We start from the raw sequence: 22,812 nt of genomic DNA on the forward strand, positions 1-22,812 counted from the left end.
AGCTCATAGCCCAGAGACCCATCTGTTTCTCCATTCCCAGGGTGAAACCAGCCTTGACAGAACCGGCTAAACCGTATTTCAATAGTGCCCTTTCGGAGAAGACAGAGTTGGTTTTGTGTAGTTCCCTATCTATCAAAATCTCTGCCTCTGTGTTTCTCCCTCACCTTATACTCCTATTATCAATCTTTCTCGCCGAAACGTATTCCTCATTTTTACTCACTAGATCTCCCCATCTCCCTCCGTTCTCGTTCTCCCTCCCCCCCTTTATTCCACCCTCCTCATTTTTAAAAGCCACATGCTCCCAGCCCGTCTGGCTCAGTTGCACCCTGCCAATGAAGGGCTTTTTATTGGGCTGAGATTGAGTGCAGCCAAGCAGGGCCTGGCTAGGGCTGAGGCTGGGGCCAGCCCCACAGTCCACCATCCCCCCCCCGCCCGCCCCTGCCTGCACAGCCCACTCCACATGCCTGTTCTGGTCTGGCCCTGTCGCCCAGAAGGAGATTACTTGTCTCTGCTGCCCTTAATTGCCGACAGCAGCTGAAAAGAGCCAGAGAGAGAGAGACATTGTAGAGAGAGGAGAGGGAACAGTGTTGGCTTGTTGAGCTGTTACTTGACAAGCTTGGACTCAAAGGTTTGTGTTCCTGCTGTCAAATCCTGGCTCTGTTTTAGTTGGTTTTTATGAAGATGGATGTTGTTTTCATCAAATGCTGATCATAACTCTTGGTATTTGGACTGTGCTACGAGCGACTAGTACAACGTGCAAAGAACGCAGATGATCAGTTGAGGAAGGGAAGCTGATGAAATACGCTTATGAAGTGTATCCTTCACAAGGATGTGTGATAAGAGCAGTGGGGTCACCTCGCCCTCTCCCTGCCCTCCGAGCTATTCTTCATAGCCAACGGCTTCCTTCCAGCAGCCTGTGCCCCGCTGTCCCTCTTGACTTTTTTTCCAATGAACTTGTGAATTTTTTATTATTACAGTTGGTTATTGTTGTTGAATCCCCTCCGGCTTGATGGCAGCAAATTAAATAGTGGGCAGTGTATTGAATTGTTAGTCTCTGAAGAGGCTGTAGATGCTGTACGAGTTTTTTTCACCTCTCCCTTTTGCTGTTTAGTGTTATTTGTGTGTCAGGCTTCATTCAGCTGGGCTCTTGTTAAATGTTTTGAATCCATATTTGCAGCACGTTGCCTGCTTAACTCCCACACATCTTGCTTCAGCATGTATTTTATGGCAGTGCAGGATAAAAATATGCTTCGGTTTAAAAAGTTTGGGCACGTATTGCTCATCCTAAGGCAGGAGGAACTGATTAAACCCAAAAAACTCTTAAGAAGAGAATAGTTTAACATTTTTGGTAATTATCCCTTTACCCTAAACTGTGAGCATGACCAATCATATTAACAAAATGCCACACTAACAACCTCGAGTCACATGACAGACATTGTCACCCACAGTGTTTTCGTGTACGTTCGCATAATTTCTTAATCCAGAATCTGTGTTTCATAACAAGTTCAACTGGTCCACTCTGCCTGCCTGCGTTAGATCCTTCCTGATGAATATGGAGGGCTTTAGAAAACCTCCTTGTCACACAACCACAATGTTTCGTGCCCTTTTGATTAACGTGGAATGGAAACAATTAGGTGGGGGAGGTAGTGAGGCAAAGCAGCGCATTCAACAGCTTTAAATGCTAATTAGCTAATGGAGGATGAAAGAGCAGGCAACTGGCAGGGTCTCACATGAGCACACTCGAGCTCCGGCTACAGCTATGCTTGTTTCATCCGAATTCAGCAAGACCACCACCATTTTGTTTTTCTTGAGTGCCACTGACAATACAGCCATCTTGTGCAAGGACAGATTTTTTGGTAATGATCTCAAATGAGGCTGAAATAATCTTTTCAGGAAGTGCCTCGTGTTGCTTTCCTCCCTTTTGAGACGTGTCTTATTCACAGCCTGTACTCCAGTCTCTTCTTTTTAGTTGTGACATTTTTCTCTTTCCAACTCTTCTCACAGGCATATACATATATTTTTTAGATCACAGATACCTTGAAGTTCAACAAAAAAATGTGCAAGAGACAGATACTGCTGATGTAAAAGTGTTATGATGTCAAGGAAGAGGGAAATGTATTTTGTCGTTCGAGTGCAATTGATGCTCCTCCTCTCTGCCAGGCTCGTATGCACAAGCACTGAGGAACATAATGTCAAACTGGGTCTTGCATTTAATTCTTCATATATTACATAATACATATTTATTTACGTTTAAGAATCTAAACGTTTGCAGAGGTTTTGCTGTTTGTAAGAGAGTTTAAACCACTTCAATTGGAAAAAAAAAATCTTTCACTCTTCACTTTTATCTTTTATGAAACAGTCTATTTTATGTCTTACAGTGTATAGCTGTGTCCTTAAAAGGCAGAAAAAGTCCTGCATTCTCTCTCTTTCTTTCCATAACCTTGTGCTGCTGCTACATTTTTATGTTAATTTGGAAGCATTCAGTCCAGATGACTGGAATGGAAATCTTACTAGGTTAGACGTAGCAAGGTTGCAGCTGCAACTGTAAATGTAAAGGGATCAAAGGCTAATGTACGGGTATGTTTGATTTGAACACTTCAATTTATTATGCAACTATTTGTGGTTGTCCCCACTGTTCAGGATGATGTACGTTCAGAGTTTGTTTCTACTTCCTGCTTCACTTTCAACAATGGCGACTGAAGCCTTCGCTGGAATTTTGCCAAAATTTCGCCAAAGACAAGTCGTACATATGTTTGTATGTCCGAACCTCCTCAGTTAACCTTTCCTCAGTGTGTTCCATCTTCATTGATCCAAAACAGTCAATTTGAAAATTGCGGAGATGGAGAAGCAGGCGGAAATACTAAAGCGGAAACATGCTACTACCAAGCGGACCAATCACAGCTCTTGGTTAGTTGCGTTTTTGGGGAGGTGCACGTCAGGCTACGGCGTAAAATTGTCGCAGAAGCATAAACCGCGCATTAGTGATGTGCCTTTAGCTGCACAGCTAATAGAATAGATTGGATGGATGATTACTGGTTTTGATCTTTTCATGCCAGCACATTAAATCTCCAAAATGACATTTTTGAACTCGTAACCTCCACCTTTTATAACCTCATGTGAATCAAAGATGGTTTTGTTCAAGGATGATCGGGGGAATTCTTTCAGCTGGGAAACCTAATTTAATTGGAATCACTGTGTCATTTGAAACAGGAAGGAGTAATCATGAGCCTCCTCTAGCATCCCCAACCAGTGTCTAACTACTCTGTTTACATATTTTATCTCTCGCGGGCGAATTGGACTCAAGTCGACATGGACTTTAATCTGGAATAAGCACCTCTATCATCTCTCCCCAGTTTGTCAAGGACCATGCAGATGGGTTGCAGACTCTGTTGATTTCCTTTAAAAGCCCCAAATTTGTCACAACCTTCAGTGCTCCTTTGAGGCAGAGATAGAGAGGCTGTGAATGAGAGGGAGAGAGAGGGAGAGGGGGTGGAGGAAAAAGCATGCTGTCATGAAAAGAGCCGCTTCCTGGCTGGCTAGATGCAATCATGGGCACTATCTGATAGCGCTGGAGGAAATTGGATGAGCTGAGAGCTGTTGGCTGCCAGTGATGGGAAAGATGACTCCTTTGTCACTGTGTCAGTCAATTCCCTACTCTCACCTGAGAGACCAATCAATAACACAGGGAGAGAGAGGTTTTCTCTTGTCTCTAGGCCTCTCTCTGCTTTGGGCTGCTGTCAATTATGTGCTGTAAAACATCCTCCACTTCACAGGAATGTGGTACGGCATGCCCTCCGTATATACACTATATACATAATATACATTTTTGTAGATTCAGAAGGAAGCTCAAGCTAATAAATGAATTAAGCAATTAATACATTTTTAAATATTGTATGCATAGCCTTTGTAGTTTCATTATTCTGTATTGTGTGTTTGACAGCATCTGAAGAAATTTGGATATCTCACATTTTGGTGCCGTTTGCTGTATATTTGTGTCATCTTTTACTGCACATGAGCGGTGCAGCTGCTCTCATTAGCAACTGCATCATTAGTTGTGCAATTACAGTGCGTAAGACCCAGCGAGACTCATAACTATCAGTTGCTGTCAGGCACGTAGTGTTACATCAGGCATGGAGGACATCCAGCACGATGTAGGCGTATAAACAGACACTCACTGAATGATTCATAACCATGATACAATCATGAGCTTTAACATATTTTCTGTGCACAATGTGGGCATGCTAGTCCTGTGTAAGATGACGCTAAACCGCTTCTTTTCATCATCCCTTTCACCCCCAACACCCTTTCAGTTCCCCCATACCTGTGAGGAATCGGCTTCTCCATTCGTCTTCATCTGCACCAACCCCCAGGAGCTGCTGGTGAAATTCCCCATGAAAGGGAAGCACAAGATCTGTAAGTCCTCCTTCTTTCATGTCAGAGGAAGTGCAGTGGATGAAATTAGCCCGAGCCAACTATTCCTTTATTTTTTTCTATCCGCTTTCTCCTCTTGCTTTTTATGTGCTCGCACGCATACATAAATAGACATGTGAAAGACTGATAATACCAGGCGCAGTTCCTGATTACAATATTTTCATTAATAAAACAGAAGTCTACGCACAAACAGCGCGCTCACACACACACACAAACACACAAATGCACACATGTACAGATTCTCTCTAAGAGCCATCTGTAAAGACAGGATTTTGCTGTCAGGTTGCCTGGGGGACAAGCCAGGCCTGGATGTGCAGTGCTGTTGCTGTATTGTGTGATTTATAATAGAACTCAAACACATTTTCCCTCTGCTGCCATAGCTGCTACTGCAAAATGATGTACCTGCAAGCTCTTTTGTTAATATTTCAAAACCCTCTAAAGGCTTGAGAGGATTGTTTATGCAGCTGTGGTTCTTTCAGATCTTTTCAGATCGATAGAGAATTCTTTTTGAGAGGCTCAAGGTAAAATGTAGAAGGAGCCGTGCCTTTTTTTTTTTTTTTTTTTTTTTTTTTTTTTTAAACTAAACTGGATATAATGGCCTTTTTACCTTCTTCGAAAATATGATGAACAGTTCTTAGAGGTTTAGCTCAGACCTGAGCAGAGACATAATAAATGTGTGAAGAAGGGTGTCAGCAGGTCTTGAAAAATGGTTACTGATATGGATGGTTGTGATATTAGAAGTCTCCGTTATAGTCTTTTTAATAGAAACGTTCCTGCCACACTACTTGTGAAGTGAAAAATCTTGGCTGCTGCCATATGCCTGCGCTTTTATTTTCACTTTAAAATAGTCTTAAATTGATGATCTTGAATAAAAAGCTGAACCTGATAAAACCTGCTGACACGTTGTTATAGGCTTGCTGTCGTAGGCACCGATTGCTGTGGGAAAATCTGTACCTGCATTATTTAAACTGCCAGTCGCTTGTGGTTTATGAATCAGCAGTTTACTTTTTTTTTTATTGGTGGACAAATAGATGTGGCATTGTTGATTGACCACTAGTAGATTTTTATTTTTGCATTCATTATTCATTTTCAGGACCTGTATTGTGCGTCTTTTCCAGTTAAATCTTTAAAGCCTAGGTTAAAGGTTGAAAATATCAAATATACAAAATTATAAACTTCTTCTGGAGTTTATTCACTTATTTAAGGTACTCATACAGTCCTACGTGTGGTACAGTTGCGCATTGAACAGTTGCACATTGTGCATCTACACTGCCTGGCCAAAAACAAAGTCGCCACCTGGATTTAACTAAGCAAATAGGTACGAGCTTCCTATTGGATAATTACTGCATGGGTGATTATCTTCCAGCTGGCAACAAGTTATTTAACCCCAACTGATACAATGAGTAGCTTCTCATTTCTTAAACAACCATGTCTAAAGATACATCCTGTGGCCGTGGAAAAGATGTTAGTCTGTTTGAGAAGGGTCAAATCATTGGCATGCATCAAGCAAAGAAAACATCTAAGGAGATTGAAGAAACTATTAAAATTGGGTTAAGAACTGTCCAACGCATTATTAAAAACTGGAAGGATAGTGGAGAACCATCGTTTTTGAGGAAGAAATGTGGTCGGAAAAAAATCCTGATTGATCGTGATCTGTGATCGCTTAAATGTTTGGTGAAATCACATCGAAGAAAAACAACAGTAGAACTCAGGGCTATGTTTAATAGTGAAAGTAAGAGGATTTCCACACGTACAATGTGAAGGGAACTCAAGGGATTGGGACGGTACAGCTGTGTCGCCTTAAGAAAACCACTAATCAATGAGGCTAACCGGAAAAAAGGCTTCAGTTAGCTAGAGATCATAAAGATTGGACTCTGGAGCAATGGAAGAAGGTCATGTGATCTGATGAGTCCAGATTTACCCTGTTCCAGAGTGATGGGGGCATCAGGGTAAGAAGAGAGGCAGATGAAGTGATGTACCCATCATGCCTAGTGCCTACTGTACAAGCCTGTGGGGGCAGTGCTATGATCTGGGGTTGCTGCAGTTGCTCAGGTCTAGGTTCAGCAACATTATGTGCCCAAAGAATGAGGTCAGCTGACTACCTGAATATACTGAATGACCAGGTTATTCCATCAATGGAGTTTTTCTTCCCCGATGGCACGGGGAAGATGACAAGATGACATTGACAGGATTCATGGGGCTCACATTGTGAAAGAGTGGTTCAGGGAGCATGAGACATCATTTTCACACATGGATTGGCCACCACAGAGTCCAGACCTTAACCCCATTGAGAATCTTTGGGATGTGCTGGAGAAGGCTTTGCGCAGTGGTCAGACTCTTACATCATCAATACAAGATCTTGGTGAAAAATTGATGCAACGCTAGATGTAAATAAGTCTGGTGACATTGCAGAAGCTTATTGAAACATTGCCACAGTGAATGCATGCTGTAATCAAAGCTAAAGGCAGTCCAACGAAATAGTGAACTTTTTTTTTTTCTTTTTTTGGTGGTGACTTATTTTTGGCCAGGCAGTGTAGAAAGTGGTCAGGGTTTTCAATTAGGATTCTTCAACAGTCGCCAGCCATCGATCTGTTGTTGGTTTGGGGTCCACATTCCCTTTTTCTCTCTTTTGCCAATACGTGAATAGAGTAACAGTTATTTCAGGTTGAAGTTTCAGTCTGCTTCAACCTTTTCTCAATGGGAGAAACTGCAGATTAAAAAAATAAATGAAAATCAGAGATTCCAAATTACCTGTTTACATGGACCCTAAATAAAATGATCGGATGTGTTTACATGCCCCAAAACATCTTAACAACAGTAAAGTGGTTTTATTCACTTGGAGCATTAAACCTGTCAGAGATCAGAAGAATTTATTCAACTTAATTGACAAGACTGAGTTCATTCAGTTGTACAAAATGTCTGAAATGGACCTGTGTTTTTCAACAGCGCTTCGTCTTAACCGTTCCAGCCTCCTTTTAAATAACTGTTTGAACAGCTTGTAGTTTTGCTACTTCATGACGCCGCATGTTTACACAGAAAGAATCTAGTCATTCCAACCAAGGGGTGAAAGGATCAGGTCAAGTGATTACGCGGTTAATTGTCTCTAATATTTTCCTGTTGAATAGATAAACAACAGTTTAAACCACCACTCTCAATTCCTTACCGATTGGTCCAGACTGCTCAGATTGTGGTGGTGACATGAGGAATGTTTTTGTGCTGACTGGAGTATTATTCCGATCTTTTAGTGGCATATCAGAGTCTATGTGAACATCAACACTGTCTCACACAAAAGAGAAAACACTTGAAAGGCAGGTTTTTAGTCTGGTTTTGTTTCCATGCTAACCATGAAGAAATCACGCCTGGAGAAGGTTGCCTTTATCCTCAAAATCAGGACGCGCAATCAGGATTTTGCATGTCCTTCCATAATATTCCGCCTTTGTTCCATCTCTGGCTCTCACATAGGTAATTTGGTGTAACCTTTCTCAGCCAAATACACACACCAGCACCATCCTTTATTTGTTGTCTAGTAATGATAACCCTCCCTTAACATAAATCATGTTAAAAAAAAAGTTATTATTATGCACCTTCTTCCAATAAAAAAGGCTGTTTGTTTATGATGCATATAAAAACCTGGAGTAGTGGTGTTTTGTCTGAGTAGTAAACATGTCCTATTGTGTTTTATCTCCATTCTGTGCATGCGTACAGTATGGCACTGATCACAAAAAGCTGTGCACGTTAGCTTGGAGTTTGAATTGGTTATCTTGACCCACGTGGACCTTAACAGTTCGGCCTGTCTCATTCTTCTGTCACCAGCTACCTTTTCACCATCTCACTCTCTTGCTCTCTCACCCCCCTCTTCCACCTCAATTCCCACTGCATCTCACGGGTCAAAGCAATGCCGCTCATCTTATTCGGGGGCGCGCAGCACAAGTATTTTTTGCTCGTCCAGCAGCTTACGCGGACAAGATCTGCTTGTCACTGGCATTGTCAACCATCTCACGCCTCATCGCGGCGAGCGAGAAAAGGGGTGAACAGTTCAGTGCTTTTCCTTCCAGCAGAGTCGCTAGTTTGTTATATAATGATAGCAATTGTTGTCTTTCCTTGTGGGTATTAATCTCAAATGTGTTGGTGGTGTGTTTGGCTCTATGTAAAAATTGCACCGTGTTGCGGAGAGTCACAGTTTCATTAACTTAAATTGTGCAATCATGTGGTGGAAAATGGGAGCCTTGATAAATATTAGCTGCTGCGTAACCCCAAAACAGCAAGCCTTCACTCTACAGATTATCACTTTATCAAGAATTAATTGCTGACTTTTTCTGCCAACACCTGCAGGTTCTTATCAGAGTACACAGCACATGCGGTGCTTACTCTTTATACATATGTGGGTAGAGCGATAGTCCCTTTCCATTAGGGAGCAAAAATGACCTGAAACCTGCAGCTCACAAAACATTAAATGTCATCCAGTTTCAGAGGAAATTATTTTGACCTAAAGCTTTGCTGGATTTTCTTCGTCAGACACTTGTAGTTTCAGCTGTTTGTCATATCTGTCCATAGAAATAAGCAGCAACTTGCATTCTACATTAATTGTTTTGATTTGCCAGACTCACAAGTCAAACATATGGGCTGAGAGCAGCTTGATTTTTCACTCTAGCTGGCTGATTGTGTACCTTTCTGTAGCACCTGCAAACATTTAATGATATTTTAACATAGAATTATAATAACGTGTGTTGCAGCTGGAAGCTTAAATGAAGGGAAATGCTAGCACGTACACAAGCATTGAACATTATTGTACGCATTTGGCAATTATGAAATAATCTAATAGTTCCTCGACTCCAGCCAGATGGCTTTGTGGATAATATTCTAGGCAATGCTAGATGCGGACTCAGGTTGAGCAGTCATTACCCCGTGGAGGAGTCTGTGACATTTAAAAATGACATGCAGCCAAGGCTCACTCATGTAATAAGGGATGTGCATTATGGTTTATGGTCACATCCTGTGAACATTTACATCTGTGTGTGTGCCTATGTGGAAGCTGGAGGTCAGTCTTCTGTTGAAAGCTATTTGGCTCTCTGGCACGAACCCACATTTCCCTTTACTGTTCCTTCTAGCTGTCCTTCACTGCCCCCACATTTTAAATAGCCTGGTATGGTCTGTATGAAGTCGCTTTGCACACACTCAGCTAGAAAAGAAAAACCTAACCGTGCACCATTATACTTGCAACACTTAAACTCTCTGCCAAGCTCTGCAGAACTAATATAAAATGGCAGGTCCTTGTAAAAGACAACAACATAAAATTACCCAATCGTAAAGAGGCAAACACAGTAAATTATATAAAAGTCAATTATAATCCTCAGCGGGCTGTGACAACTGACTGCATTTCAACATGATGAAATAATAAGACAGGTCACAGTGGACAGTTCATTATTTTGTGGCATGCAGAGATCTTTGGGTTCCTTACTAAACCTGAAACCAGATGGATGGATCACAATAAGCCACCAAACATGATTCATTTTATAACTGTATCTGGACAGAGCTGAAAAATATCAGGAAATCTGGTAAAGATATGAGCTTGGACCATTATAATCACCTCAGTCTGGTTATTCAGGGAGGTAGTTTGTCCCCTTTGTTGTCCTAGAGTGCTTTCACATCATTTAATCCATCTGAATTGAACCATAGTGTGTATGACCCTTCAGTTTGGTTTATTAAGGTAGGTACGTGTCGACCAAAACTACCGCACCGAGACTCTGAGAGGAGGTGGTTTCTCTCTTTTCCCAAACAAACTCAGACCTGGATCTGACCCAACTGCCAGATGTCTTCTGCAGGTTTGAGCCACATATGTCAGAAAAATAAGTGTAGTAAATACGGCTCAGACTGGTTTTTGTGATGCATTATCGGTCACTTTGATTTTTCTGTGTGAAAAGAAACCAAACTGATCTGAACCAGATCAAAGGAGCTATAGGTGAGAGGCTGTTCCTTGCACCAAAACATCTGCTCATTTATTAAGGCTTAACTTTACATTCTTCTTCTTCAAAAGTAGAAGTGCACATCACGCCTTAACTGGGAAACATCATGCTGGTAATGGTGTTAAGCTTGGTTTATTATTCCTGCACCAGATCTATGAAGTGTCTATAGACATAGCCTACGCTGGTGTAAGGATTTGTACCTGTGTGCTGGGGGCAAGTACTTAAACTGGAACTGTGCAGGTCCTGCTGGTGTTTTACTGAAATCACTGCAACACACAAAAAAAGGAAGGTGCTCAAGTAGATTGTTTGTAGGAGGCTGAAGGTGGGTGAATTTCGGTGCTTGTACGCCACTAAGAGACACTAATGAGGAAGGGCATTTTGGACCGATCACTCCTCTTGAAGTTTGCATCAGTGCAACATGTATTCATGCATTTACTTTTCTTTGGAGATGCAGTTCAGACTCATAGGCGGTTTAGGCTTCCGCGTCAGTTTGTTGCCGTAGCTGCAGCGACTGCCTAGACCCTAACGCCGTAGCCTAACGTACACCTTCCCAGAAACGTAATTATGCGCTGCGGTGACACAGACCGCAAGAGCTGTGATTGGTCCGCTTGGTAGTACCGTGTTTCTGCTTTACGATGTAGGATCTCCACAATCTTCGAATTGATTGTTTTGGATCAATAAAGATGGAACACATCGAGGAAAGGTTGACTGAGGAGGTTCAGTCGCCATTGTTGAAAGTGAAGCAGAAAGTAGAAACAAAAATGAACCCAAGTGGCAAAAAAAGACACAGCACCAACTAACGTTTAGGTGGGGGTTTTACAGGGCAAGCCAGACTAACGAGCCCACAAGTATAAATGGCTTGCACCGATAACGGCTACGTGTGTAGGTTATGGCGTCTAGTCCCACGGTACCTTAATTGAGCCTTCACAGAGCACAGAGCTACGGCTTTATCAGATACAGAAGCATATATCAATCCTGAACCCCCTACTACTGCAACTTGTTGTTTTGCTGCACAAAAGAACAGAAAATTCTTCCTTTTATGATGCATCCACAGCATTAAAAATCCTTGCAAGTTTGCATCCCTAGTGTGAAGTTCCACGAGTGAATCTGAGTTTTATTTTAGCCTTGTTTGAAGAGTGCTCAACCAGAAAGCAGAAAATAAATAAATCTCTTGTACAAGCACTCTTATATTCAACTGACAAAAGCAGTGAATTAGTCAAAGAAGTGCAACACTCAAGGATCAGTCTACAGATTTCGGAATATGGTTCATTAGCTTTAGGCATTAATCCCTTTTGTTCCATCTTGCATTCATTTGCTGGCTTCAAAGACGTGTTGGCAGATTGTGCTGAAAATGATTCCATGATATAAACAATCAGTTCTGTGGTGTGTGTTTGTTCCATAGGGATTCATGGACTTTCATCCAACATGCGATAACGCCAAGCAAATACATTTGCCCATAAGCTCAACATATAAATGAGTCCCCAACAATGTATAATAGCATGCAGTACTTATCACAGAAAGCATAAAAGGAAAAGAAGTAATTGGCACCACTAAGATAAACACGAAGTTTTGAAAGGAAAAAAAAAAAGGTAATTCTTAGCTCTTCATTCAGTCTGAGGCTGAATATATAAATATATATGGTACCTCTTGTGATATAACATATGAACTCAGAGAGGGCTTTGTGAATGTTGCCTTATCTTTTCCCACTAGATTAGTCACACTGATGGCTCTCCAGCGGACACAAAAGCGTTTTTTTTTTTTTTGAGGTTTTAAACTACAAGAAAGGAAGTCATGGTTATAATTACTAGGATGAGAAATTCAGCTTCGGCAGCAGGTCATGATGAGATCTTTTTATCTCGAGTAGTGGAAATCACTGACATATGTAATCTCAAAATCACTGGAGACCGGAGTTATTTAAATGAACTCAAGGCTGATGGAGTGGCTCTCCTGCCTTAAGCCTCAACTTCATCTATTTATTCTTTAAAAGCCGTTAATATAGTCATTAAAAGCAAGCAGTTTTTGGTCTTTTCACACAAGTATTTCATATTAACTTGTACTGTAATATTGTGTGTACTTGTAGCTTGTTGGGCATTGATGGAAGTACATACTCTTGAAAGATGAGAACTAAATTTAAAGATGGAACTTGAGTTTTCAGCTTTAAAGCTGTGTATAGCTGTGTGTCATTTTTGTTTTGAACAATTATAAAGCTAAAAAGGGTAAGGGTAAGGGGCATAAAGCAAAAGTTTGAGCACCCAGATAACTTTAAACAAGGTCTCAGACCTTAATTAGCTTGCTAGGGTTATGGTTTGCTTACAGTCATTGTTAGGAAAGGGTGGTTGATGCCTGTTTCAAAGCAAAATACTCTTGTAATCTTGTCCATCAGCAGCCACTGGCTACTCTTAGCAGCCAGCACTCTGAAATTTAAATAACTGATGCCCACAAAGCAGGAGAGGGCTATAATAAGAAAGCAAAGTGTTTTCAGATAGCTGCTTTCTCAGTTGATAATGTAATTAAGAAATGGCAGTTAATAGAAAACAGTGGCCATCAGGTTGAGGTCTCGAACATAAGAAACCTTTCAGAGATAACTGATCATAGTCACAATTCTACTACCTGCACAAATATGACCTTCTTGTACGAGTCATCACAAGAAAACGTGCCCTGCGTCCTAACCACAAAATTCACAGTGAGAAGTTTGCAACTGATCATCTAAACGGCCCCGATGCATTTTGGAAACAAGTCCTGTGATGAATTGAAAACAGAAGCTTTTGGCCGCAACGAGCAAAGGTATGTGTGAAGGAAAAATAAAAAAGGCTATCCAACAGTTGGGTGGATCAATCATGCTTTGGACTTGCGGTTGCAGTCAGTGGCACATGGAACATTTCACTGGTGGAGGGAAGAATGGATTCAATTATATACCGGCAAATTCTGGCAGCAAACAACAGATCCTCTGCAACCAAAAAAAAAAAAGAGCTGAAGATGAAAAATTGACCTCTTCTGCGGCAAGATAATGATCCTAAACAGACCACAAAACCCACACTGAACTACCTAAAGAGGCGCAAGATGGAGGTTTTCCATGGCCCTGATAGTCCCATAAATAACAAAAATATGTTGACTGACCTCAAAGAGCAGTGAAATTAAAGAGACTCTTGCTAAAATAGATGCTTTTTGTAAAGCAGAATGGGCACAAAAATTCTCCGAACAAGAATTGAAAGACGACTAGTGTAATAGTTGGTGTCAAAGGGGCACTGAACACTGACCATTCACAAACTTTTGATCCGGGTTTGTTATTTTGAAAAAGATGGAAGTAAAATTAAATGAACCTTGCATAGAAATTGGACAAACAAACAAACCAGTTGATCTCCAATCCAGTACAAACATGCTTTCACTCCATTAGCTACTCATAGTTTTTGCAGAAGTCTTGAACACAAGTGCTAAATTGTTTGCATAGCATGAGAAGTGGAATCATCCTCAACAGATGGCCTTACAAATTAAATTGCTTGAACATGCAGCCTGTCCGTAGTGTTATGTGAAGCAAAGAGAAAACGAGCACCATTACATTTCTTTCGCTTCTGTTGTGTCTTTTATTTTAAAAGCTAACCACAACTCAATACAGGTTCCATTTCTCATTACTCATGAACTCGGTCAGTGTGCTGCCTGGTCTGAGTTTATCATGTGCGGTTACATGCTTGCTCAAATGCGCTCACACTCTTGAATCCGTCCACAATGTTATGACGACCGGTGGTCACAGGAAGTGCATTTCACCACTGCAGCGCACAGTCTTTAAGCATCTACTAGAAATACGACTGAAGACATCTGTTTACAGTGCAGCCTAACAGAACTCATGATATTTTAATGAAGATGCTATGTGCAGCAGTGATCTGATTTCCACACAAACAGCTTGAGACACTATTAGTAGCGGGTTCTGTTTTTGTAGCCTGTAATTCTGCACGTAACATCAACTGTGGCGGCTCATTTTTGTGTCATTACACGCTGGAATATTTTAAACCAGTCTGTTGTCATAACTTGTAAAAATGGCCATGCCTTGTTTTGTTATTTTCCTGCTAATTTTGATGTCAGATACATTGTATTCCTTGGGATTCCTTCTTATTTCCAATTACAAATGTAGCTCTGATGAAGCATTGAGATAACAGCGTACTCTGCCATTATCTGTAAAAGATCCTAACAATAACTGCAGAATGTGAAGATGCAGTATTTACATGTAATAAACCAACAATTTTGCTGTTTAGTGGCATCTAACAGCGAGGCGCCAGATTACAACCTTCTGAATTCTCCTCATTTCGACCTCACAAGAATATAGAAGAATGCGATGTGAAAGCTGCTAAAAATGATAAAGGCTCTCTTCAGAGCCTGCTGCTGCCATCAAGGAGTGTCATTGCTAAGGGGTGGGGGTGCCTGGTCTGGTCTAGGTGGGTGGTACATGTCTAAGTAACATCTACATGAATGCCAGGTCCAAAAATTTCCCAGCAGAACATTGTCTTGTCGCAAGATGGTCAATGTTATTTACTTCTCCTGTCAGTGGTCATAATGTTATGCCTGATCGGTGCAGTAAGTAACACAGTTAGAAATATCCGTATTTCACTCATTATAAAACTAAGAATTAAGAAACCTCTACACAACTAATTTGTGCTATAATAACTTACCATTCACTTCCGACATTTCTGAAAATGTCCCTCCTTCTAAACTCCTAAACCTATGAACCTAAAATTTCATTGTTTTGAGTTGTTCATGTGGACTCTTCCTTTGAAAACTGTAAACATTTGAAGGCAGCATCAGCCTTATAAGCGGTTTAGGTTTCTGCGTCAGTTTGACAGCCCAGACCCTAACGCTGTAGCCTGACGTGCAGAAATGTAACTATGCGTTGCGGCGACGCAGACCACAAAAGCTGTGATTGGTCCGCTTGGTAGTAGCGTATTTCTTTTTTTTTTTTTTTTTTTTTTTTTTTTTTTTTTTAAAGTATATCTGGCTGCTGTTCCGTCTCCGCAATCTTCAAATTGATTGTTTTGGATCAGTATAGATGGAACACATCGAGGAAAGGTTAACCTAAGAGGTTCAGAGATACAAACATTTGTAGGACTTGTCTTGTCTCTTGAAAAGTTTCAGCCTCCTTTGTTGAAAGTGAAGCAAAAAGACACAGCCCCGACTAGCATTTTCACAGAGCGAGCCAGACTGACAAGCGCACAAGCATAAATGGCTCGCACTGACGTCAGCTATGTGCGTAGGTTACGGCGCCGAGTCCCGCAGAGGCATAAGCTCTAGTGCTTTAGTGGTAACAAAAGCACAACCATTCTTATTGTCAGTGAATATACACTAATGCAAATAGAATTATGACTAAATTGCATTTCTGTTCATAAACTCCTCCTTTAACTGCTATTCTAACTGCTCATACTCAGTTACTGAATGACACTGGTGCTGCATATTAACATATCTGTAACCCTACCACCACACCCAAGCAAGATAAAGCAGCAGCTCTTATTCACTGGTAGCTGCTGCGTGCTTGTCTTGATTTGTCTCCAGTGTGCGGTGTTAAAAATACAGACCACTGCCATCCAGTACAGTACACATTAAGCACACTTGTGGGAATTGCTTAAAGAGAAGGCATCTATATTTACTTGTTCCTGTGTAACAGCCATGTGACCAGAGACTCGTGAGTATACGCCACAAACAGATGATTCCATGTATATGTTTCTTCCGCCGTCAACATCATATCCCCTGTGCGCAAAGCATTTCTAGCCCTCTTTGCAATGTGATTTGCATTTTCCGCGCATACATTATTGAGCTGTTGCAATATGTATGGCTTTTATCCCTCAGGTTGCAGCACACATTGAAATAAGACGGTATATTCCCGGTGAAAATATTGCAGCAGGATTGTGCTCCACTAACCATCCGCTGCACCGTTCCCTTTTGATTACCTCTTTTGTTTTATGTGTGAAATCACCGCACCATGGGATTGCAAATAGAGGAAGCCAATTATGTTACAAATGTCCACCTTTTCGCCTGAGGTGGTCATGTTTTTTTTTTCCTCCTCTATTTCTCCCCTATGCTCTTCTTCTGTCATCTACTGCTGGGAGACGGAAAGAGGTTAGAGCGACGGAAGTCCTTTTTTTTTAGTTATTTATTCATGGAATTTCCATTTAATATTCATGCCTGTTTCTGGACTATCAGGGTGCAGAGGAGAATTTGCTGCCTCGGAGGCGGCAGGGGCCAAAAATCAGGTTTCAGCTCCAATGAGCCCAGCGGATGAAGGGAAAAGAGAGAGCAATGGAGAGGGAATGAGAGAGTGGGGTTTCATGTGTTCTCTAGTAAATGAGAGGCAGGCCTTGAAGGTGACAGGCTGTGTTTATTACTGATCTGTCAGCCGGTTAATGGGGAGAGGAGAGGAGAAGAGAGAGGAGAGAGCTGAGCACACAGGCATGGGAGCCAGAGAGAGCCCCAAGCAATAAACTTTGCCATACCAGATCTGCTTTCTTTACAGGTTCAGTGACAACACACACTGCATGCTAAATTAAGACTTGTAAAAACAGACAGTATTGTGTTGTACTGTACTGAAATTTGTATTTTCCGCAAGAAAAAACATTGACAGAAAGCAGGTCCTGTGGCATGCAGTCCTGTTTCGGTTTCTAAAGCCAAAATAATACTTTTCACATCCAGATTTCCGTGAAGATGTTGTCCTTTGCCAAAAATGTCATGTCTGTGTATGCAGACTTTCAGTTCGGTATGAAGGTTCACGGAGACATTTGCATGAAATGTCAGAGAAGCACGATCACAGTTTAAACTGCATGTCTGTTTCTGTTTTGGACTAAATGGATGTCAAAACATTTTTGTCCCAAATGCAGCTTTGATAGAAAACAACTTGATTACTTCCCCACTATCTTCAGAACAGTTTTATTTTGTTGGCATTAATTGCTACACGTTCATTGAGGAAAATATGTAACAGATGGCAATAAACATGCGGTGGGAGGATGGGGCAAGGCGAAATCAATTAAACTCCATGTGTTGATTCATTGTGGACAAAATCTGACTTTAAAATTGACAATTTTAATTCAATTTTTCATTGTGCAATAATGAGGTAATCATGGATTTGTACTGCAAGTAGTGTTCATTAATCATTGCATGAAAAAGACACTTATTCTATATAGATTTCTATTCAAACTCTATAGTCCTCTGCATATTCTGTTTATTCTTTTTATCTTGCAGTGTTTGCATATAGCCTTGCTCTGTATTGTGAAGCCATATATTGTGGCAATATGACAAATATGGCTTCTTTTTTTTCCTCATCTGCACCTGTGACTGCTCTCGTTTCTGTAGCATTTGACTGATTTTTGCTTCCCTCGCTATCCCCCATAGCTAAGTCACATCAGTGAAAGCTGCTAGCTGCAAACTCAGGAGGAAGGTTGATTTGTTCCAAGCAGGTTAATGCTGACTGTCCATGTGAAAGAATTCATTTTGAACATATCGACGTGGGACAAATTGGGTTGTTTTGGGGGTCATCACGCTGGTTAATAACGATATTTGGCTAATTGCGGTCGTGAAAAAGAAAGCGACTAGTTTTTATGCTTATTAGGATCCAGAAACATAAGAGTCGTTCAAGGATGTCTTGTGTTTGATTTCTGTGCACCAAAGGCATAAAAAGCCCCAAAAATAACATTGCAAGATACACTAAATTGCATTTTTTCCCCCGTTATATCCTCATGTTTGCCTCGCTGCCTTGTTGGATTTATATTGTGTAGTAGATCTTTCTGCAGAATTCAAAAATGTCTTTATATTTTTTTGAAATTAACATTTCTCAGACTGTGCAGCCTCAACGGAGACATGCTTTGCCTGAAAGCTTTGTAGTATTTGATTGCACTTGAGCTCAGAGGTTTTATCAGCTGCCCTTGGTAATGAAACCTCCCGGCTTTCCGTCTCACTGACGGGTGAAAAGGCTGTGTAAAGAAATTGCTCTCCGCCGTAGCAATAGATTTGTCTTTCCTTATCTGAACCAGGCATTGTTGCCTTTATCAGTCACCATTACCAAATCCATATCAATCAGCATTTGATGTGCCACTGCTTTTGTTTAGTGTCACGTTTGCGGCGTGAATGGCACATTTGATTTAGCTACTATTTATTGTAACGCAACTGTTATTTTAATCTGTAAAACAAATAGTTCATTGTGTCTTGAAATACATGTGTGCACAACTCACATGCAGCTCTGGTTTGACAGCTACATGCTGATAAATGAAGGCATTCATAAATATAGTGCAGGACTGTGAACTTACTGTGTTCTTTGCTGAGATATAGATTTGTTTTTCTGGTGATTCCCGACAGGTTTTTACTGCTGGTATGCTAAACATGGATTCATTTTCTCTTTCTTGCGCACTCAGTGGATTGATTGAATGATTTTCACCTTTTTCCTGAGAGAAAAGAAATACTAGAATACACCGCCTTGGGTTATAAGATACCTTGAAATGTGAGCCTGTGGTTACGTTACTGGAAGTTGTGTAAACACAGAATTCTTGGGAAGAAGAGACTAGCGTGACTGTCAAATAGTCTGTCGGTCAAGTTGGACTAATGTCCACGTTGAGGTGACCTGACTGAGGTCAACACAGAGATCCCCAAATGTTAACCGCAAGTAAAGTGAACATGGATGGTGGTGACATCAAGAAGAGCTAGCCATGTTTACATCTAGTCGTCCAAACGCTAGCCATATTTTTATGTTCTGCTTGGTTTCACCGGGAAACATTTGTTGGTCGGTCGGTTAGTTGGTTGGTTGGAAATGTAAAAAGGGGGTTACCTAGGCAACAGGAGACTGGATCGTCCACACAACGACTCACATTCTATGAGTTCTAGACGTGAGAACGCCGTTGCTAGGCAACTGTTGCCGCCTAGAAACCGTCAGCGCTAATAGTTTAGCAAGCTAACGACCGGGTAATGTGATATACGGGATGCAAAGGCATAATGAAAGGATCATTGGACACATTATAAAATTAAGAATTAAACTCTATATGGCTAAATTGCAGCGTATTAACCAACAACTTCCACTATTTCTGAAAATGTCAGTAAACAGGGAACTATAATCTTTTCTCATGAACGTGGTAAACACGACGGCAATTGAATGCAGCGGCAGTAGGTAAATGTTTCTTATCTGAGGCTTTCAGGGGACAACGTGAATCAGTCATTCTCGGTCTGATCCAGGGTTCAAATGTTCAGCTGCTCATGTCTGGCCTAAGGCGGCCAACTCACCACAGTTTTTTTTCTGGGTCAGATTGTCTTTTTATATGGGTCAGTGTGTACACGAACAAAGAGCTACACAAGGTACTTAAATCTAATTTTGGGGGGGTCTTTTTTTACATATGCAGCTCTCTAGCACAAATTCTGTGAAAATGTATGACACAAAAACATGTTTAACACGTGTCGTCGGGCCTCCGCTGTGACTGGATGTTGTATGGTTTCTATTTTGTGCTTTTATTTCCTTTTGGTTTCTCTTGTTTTTCCCAATCCTTTCTCCCCCTTTGTCTTTGTCTCTGTCCCAAGCCTGTTGGAGTAATCAATCTGGGTCAGCGCAGAGGAGGGCAGAGGGGGTGCAGACAGATGTGCTTTGCAATGTGATCGATGTCCTTGATTAGTGAAAGATTACTCCTGCTTGTGTGCGTTTGTGTGTGTGTTCAGCTGATTTGAGAAGGTCTGCTAGTTGCCAGGAACAGGGTCAGGCTGCTGCCTTGATTTTGTTAATTTGTCAGGTTAGTAGCTGGGGATCAATAGGTGGATTATTTGCACAGTTCAAGTAGCAGATCGAGGTGAGGATGTTAAACTAGACACGGCCAATGAACCACTTAAGTTATTCTAAAAGTGTCAGTACATGTCTTTCCCCCCGGGCTTCAGGGTGAATTTTGCACATAATTCTGAAATATCAGAAAAAGGTGATTTCCTTTCATAGCTTGACAGATAGTGACTTTACACTGATCAGCCACAACATTAAAAGCACTGACAGGAGAAGTAAATAACAATGACTTTCTTGTGACAACCTTTGGACCTGGCATTTATGTGGATGTTACTTAGACATGCACCACCCACCTAGACCAGACCAGGCACCCCCACCCCATAGCAATGACACTCCTTGATGGCAGCAGCCTGACACAGGAACACACACACAAAAACGGTTTAGGGACAAATCATGAAAAACATCACAAGGTGTTGACCTGGACACTAATTCACTAGATCCCAAACTCATCAAGTATCTGTGGGATGATCCACAGAGGCCCCTTCTCTCAACCCATGGGACCCAAAGGCCCCCACTAACAACATCCTGTTTCCAGACACCACAGGACACCCTCAGAAGACCCATGTCCATTCTCTGATGAGTCACAACTGTTTTGGAGGCACAAGAGAGACCTACACAATATTAAGAAGGTGGATATAATGTTACACCCCATGTGATCTCACAGAAAAATGGATGTTGACAAAGCAGAGACTGTGATGCACAACCTGTTGTAAATCTACTGATTCACATTCAGGTCTAGTAGGTGGCAGTAACGCATGTTTGGGGAGCCAGGGTTTACGTGAGTTTTCTATTCTTCAGTAGCAATCGGAGGTGAGACCTTAACCATCAGTTTTAATATCTGTCTGCAGTTGCGTGCTAGCCAATGTTAGCCTGGAGGGCTGGTATGTTTACCGTTGCTTGGCAACACTGTGAGCTGATCCATCTCGTGGTAGATTTGTTCCTTGCGAGATAAAGTACAGACGTAATTAAACAGACTCCTAAATATTAAACAGGTTTTATATTTATGAGGGGTTTCCGATTATTCTGTGGACGGTGTGTTCTGTAAAACGTCTTTGGACAGTTTTGATTGTTATTGGCGCTATATAAATGAAAACTTAATATAAACTATACGATATTTACTGAACTAAGCTAAATAAAATTGTGAGTAAAAACAGTCAGCAGTTTGTTACAGGTTTTAACAAAAAAATATATATATACGTATATTTTGCATGCAATAGACATTTAAATTTAATACCAGTTCATATCCAATGTGCTCCATCGTGCTTCGTAGCTGTTTGTTGAAAGTTATATTCACTTTCTAGTGCAAACTTGAATGATATATAATGCCTAATGATGTAAAGACTGACACACTTTATTAGCATAAGCACTGACACTCTGCTTCCATGAGGCCATCAACATTTCTTTCAAAACACATCTTAACCAGTGTAATCACAGGATCAACAGAGCTAACTCCCCTCAGAGGAGGCTGTCAGCTTTCCATCAGCTGTCAGTGTTTTCACTTGCCTGTTTTCAAAGGAGCATTTGATTCTTGTAGTTTTCCTCTCCCTCTGAAAAGAAGCAGACAGATGTAATAGCCATTAGCCTCGGGGAGAGACAGCGCAGATGTGTCAACAACGCTCCACTTTTTTCTTTTTTACAGTCCAACTGAAGTCTGAGCAAACAGTTGCTGTGTAGGGGCCTGTGTGGTTGAGCAGTGATCCAGGGACACGGTCGCACGGCGCTGCCCCGGGACTCCAAACAGACCGTGACTCTAGCTCTCATTACAAGAGTGGGTCAGACCACCCCAATACGGAAAATAAATAATGCAGGGGAAAACCTGAGTGCTGCCACCTCACTGACAACATCCACACAGCCTTGCCCTTCATGAAGAAGTGCTTCGACGGTTCATATACTCCTAGTGTAAGCTGTGTTTTTTGGTATTTTGTTGCTGCATTTGCTAATTTCTCAGATAACCGAGCAATACATTTGGTCAAGGTGACAAATCTAAATTACCGCCTGTGATACTTTCCCATGTTCTCCAATAAAAGTCCTCCTCTCCATCTTAATTTGATCTCAATTTCCTATAGCGGTCACAATGGTAAATCCAAAATGAAAGAGTTGAAAATCTAATTAAGCCGTAATGGCAGCATCAAGTTGGTATTTGTACTCCTTGTACATTTCTCCGTAGTCAGCCCTCTCCCTCCCTGTATGTTTAGCTTGATCTCTTCAAATTTATTTCCTACTTTGTAACCAGAGGCAAGAGCCCTTGACTTGCTGCCCCCACAGCCGCAGCCAAGGCAGCCATTTAAGTTGTGATTAAAAATTAATGGTTGAGTGAGAGGCAGCGGGGAGGGAACAGGGGAGGGCAGAGAAACAAAGAGACAATGCTTGAGCATGAGGACAGGGTTTAGAAAGGGGAGCGAGCCCAGGCTGCAGCTGCTCCCTGATAGAGGGTTGCAAGGTCTTCTCACAACTCTGCTGTGTTTAACTGCTCTGCTCACACCCCACCATGAATATTGCATTACGGCACTATAGGGCTCCTTGTGTTACCCCCGCTGAGTGCTGAGTAGAGCTGCAGCCACGGTGCAGAAGCATCCAAGTTGAGCCAGCCCCCACTGTGAGAGGGACGTCCACATTTAGGCAGCACACAAACCAGACCAG

At 41.5% G+C, this 22,812-nt stretch overlaps 1 protein-coding gene across 2 annotated transcripts in view; it reads left to right on the top strand.

Annotated features, from left to right (window-relative positions):
• trip4 (thyroid hormone receptor interactor 4) overlaps positions 1 to 22,812 on the top strand; it is a 77,535-nt gene that overhangs the window by 21,038 nt on the left and 33,685 nt on the right. The window contains exon 12 of one of the 2 annotated variants that reach the window (XM_084541177.1): positions 4,311 to 4,413. The exons of the other annotated variant lie outside the window; for it this stretch is intronic. Coding sequence (XP_084397303.1) covers positions 4,311 to 4,413 — 103 coding nt within the window. The remainder of the gene's footprint in view (positions 1 to 4,310; positions 4,414 to 22,812) is intronic. 2 annotated transcript variants of the gene reach the window in all.

This window comes from Chelon labrosus (assembly GCF_963514085.1).
Source record: "Chelon labrosus genome assembly, chromosome: 3".
NCBI classification, from domain to species: domain Eukaryota; kingdom Metazoa; phylum Chordata; class Actinopteri; order Mugiliformes; family Mugilidae; genus Chelon; species Chelon labrosus.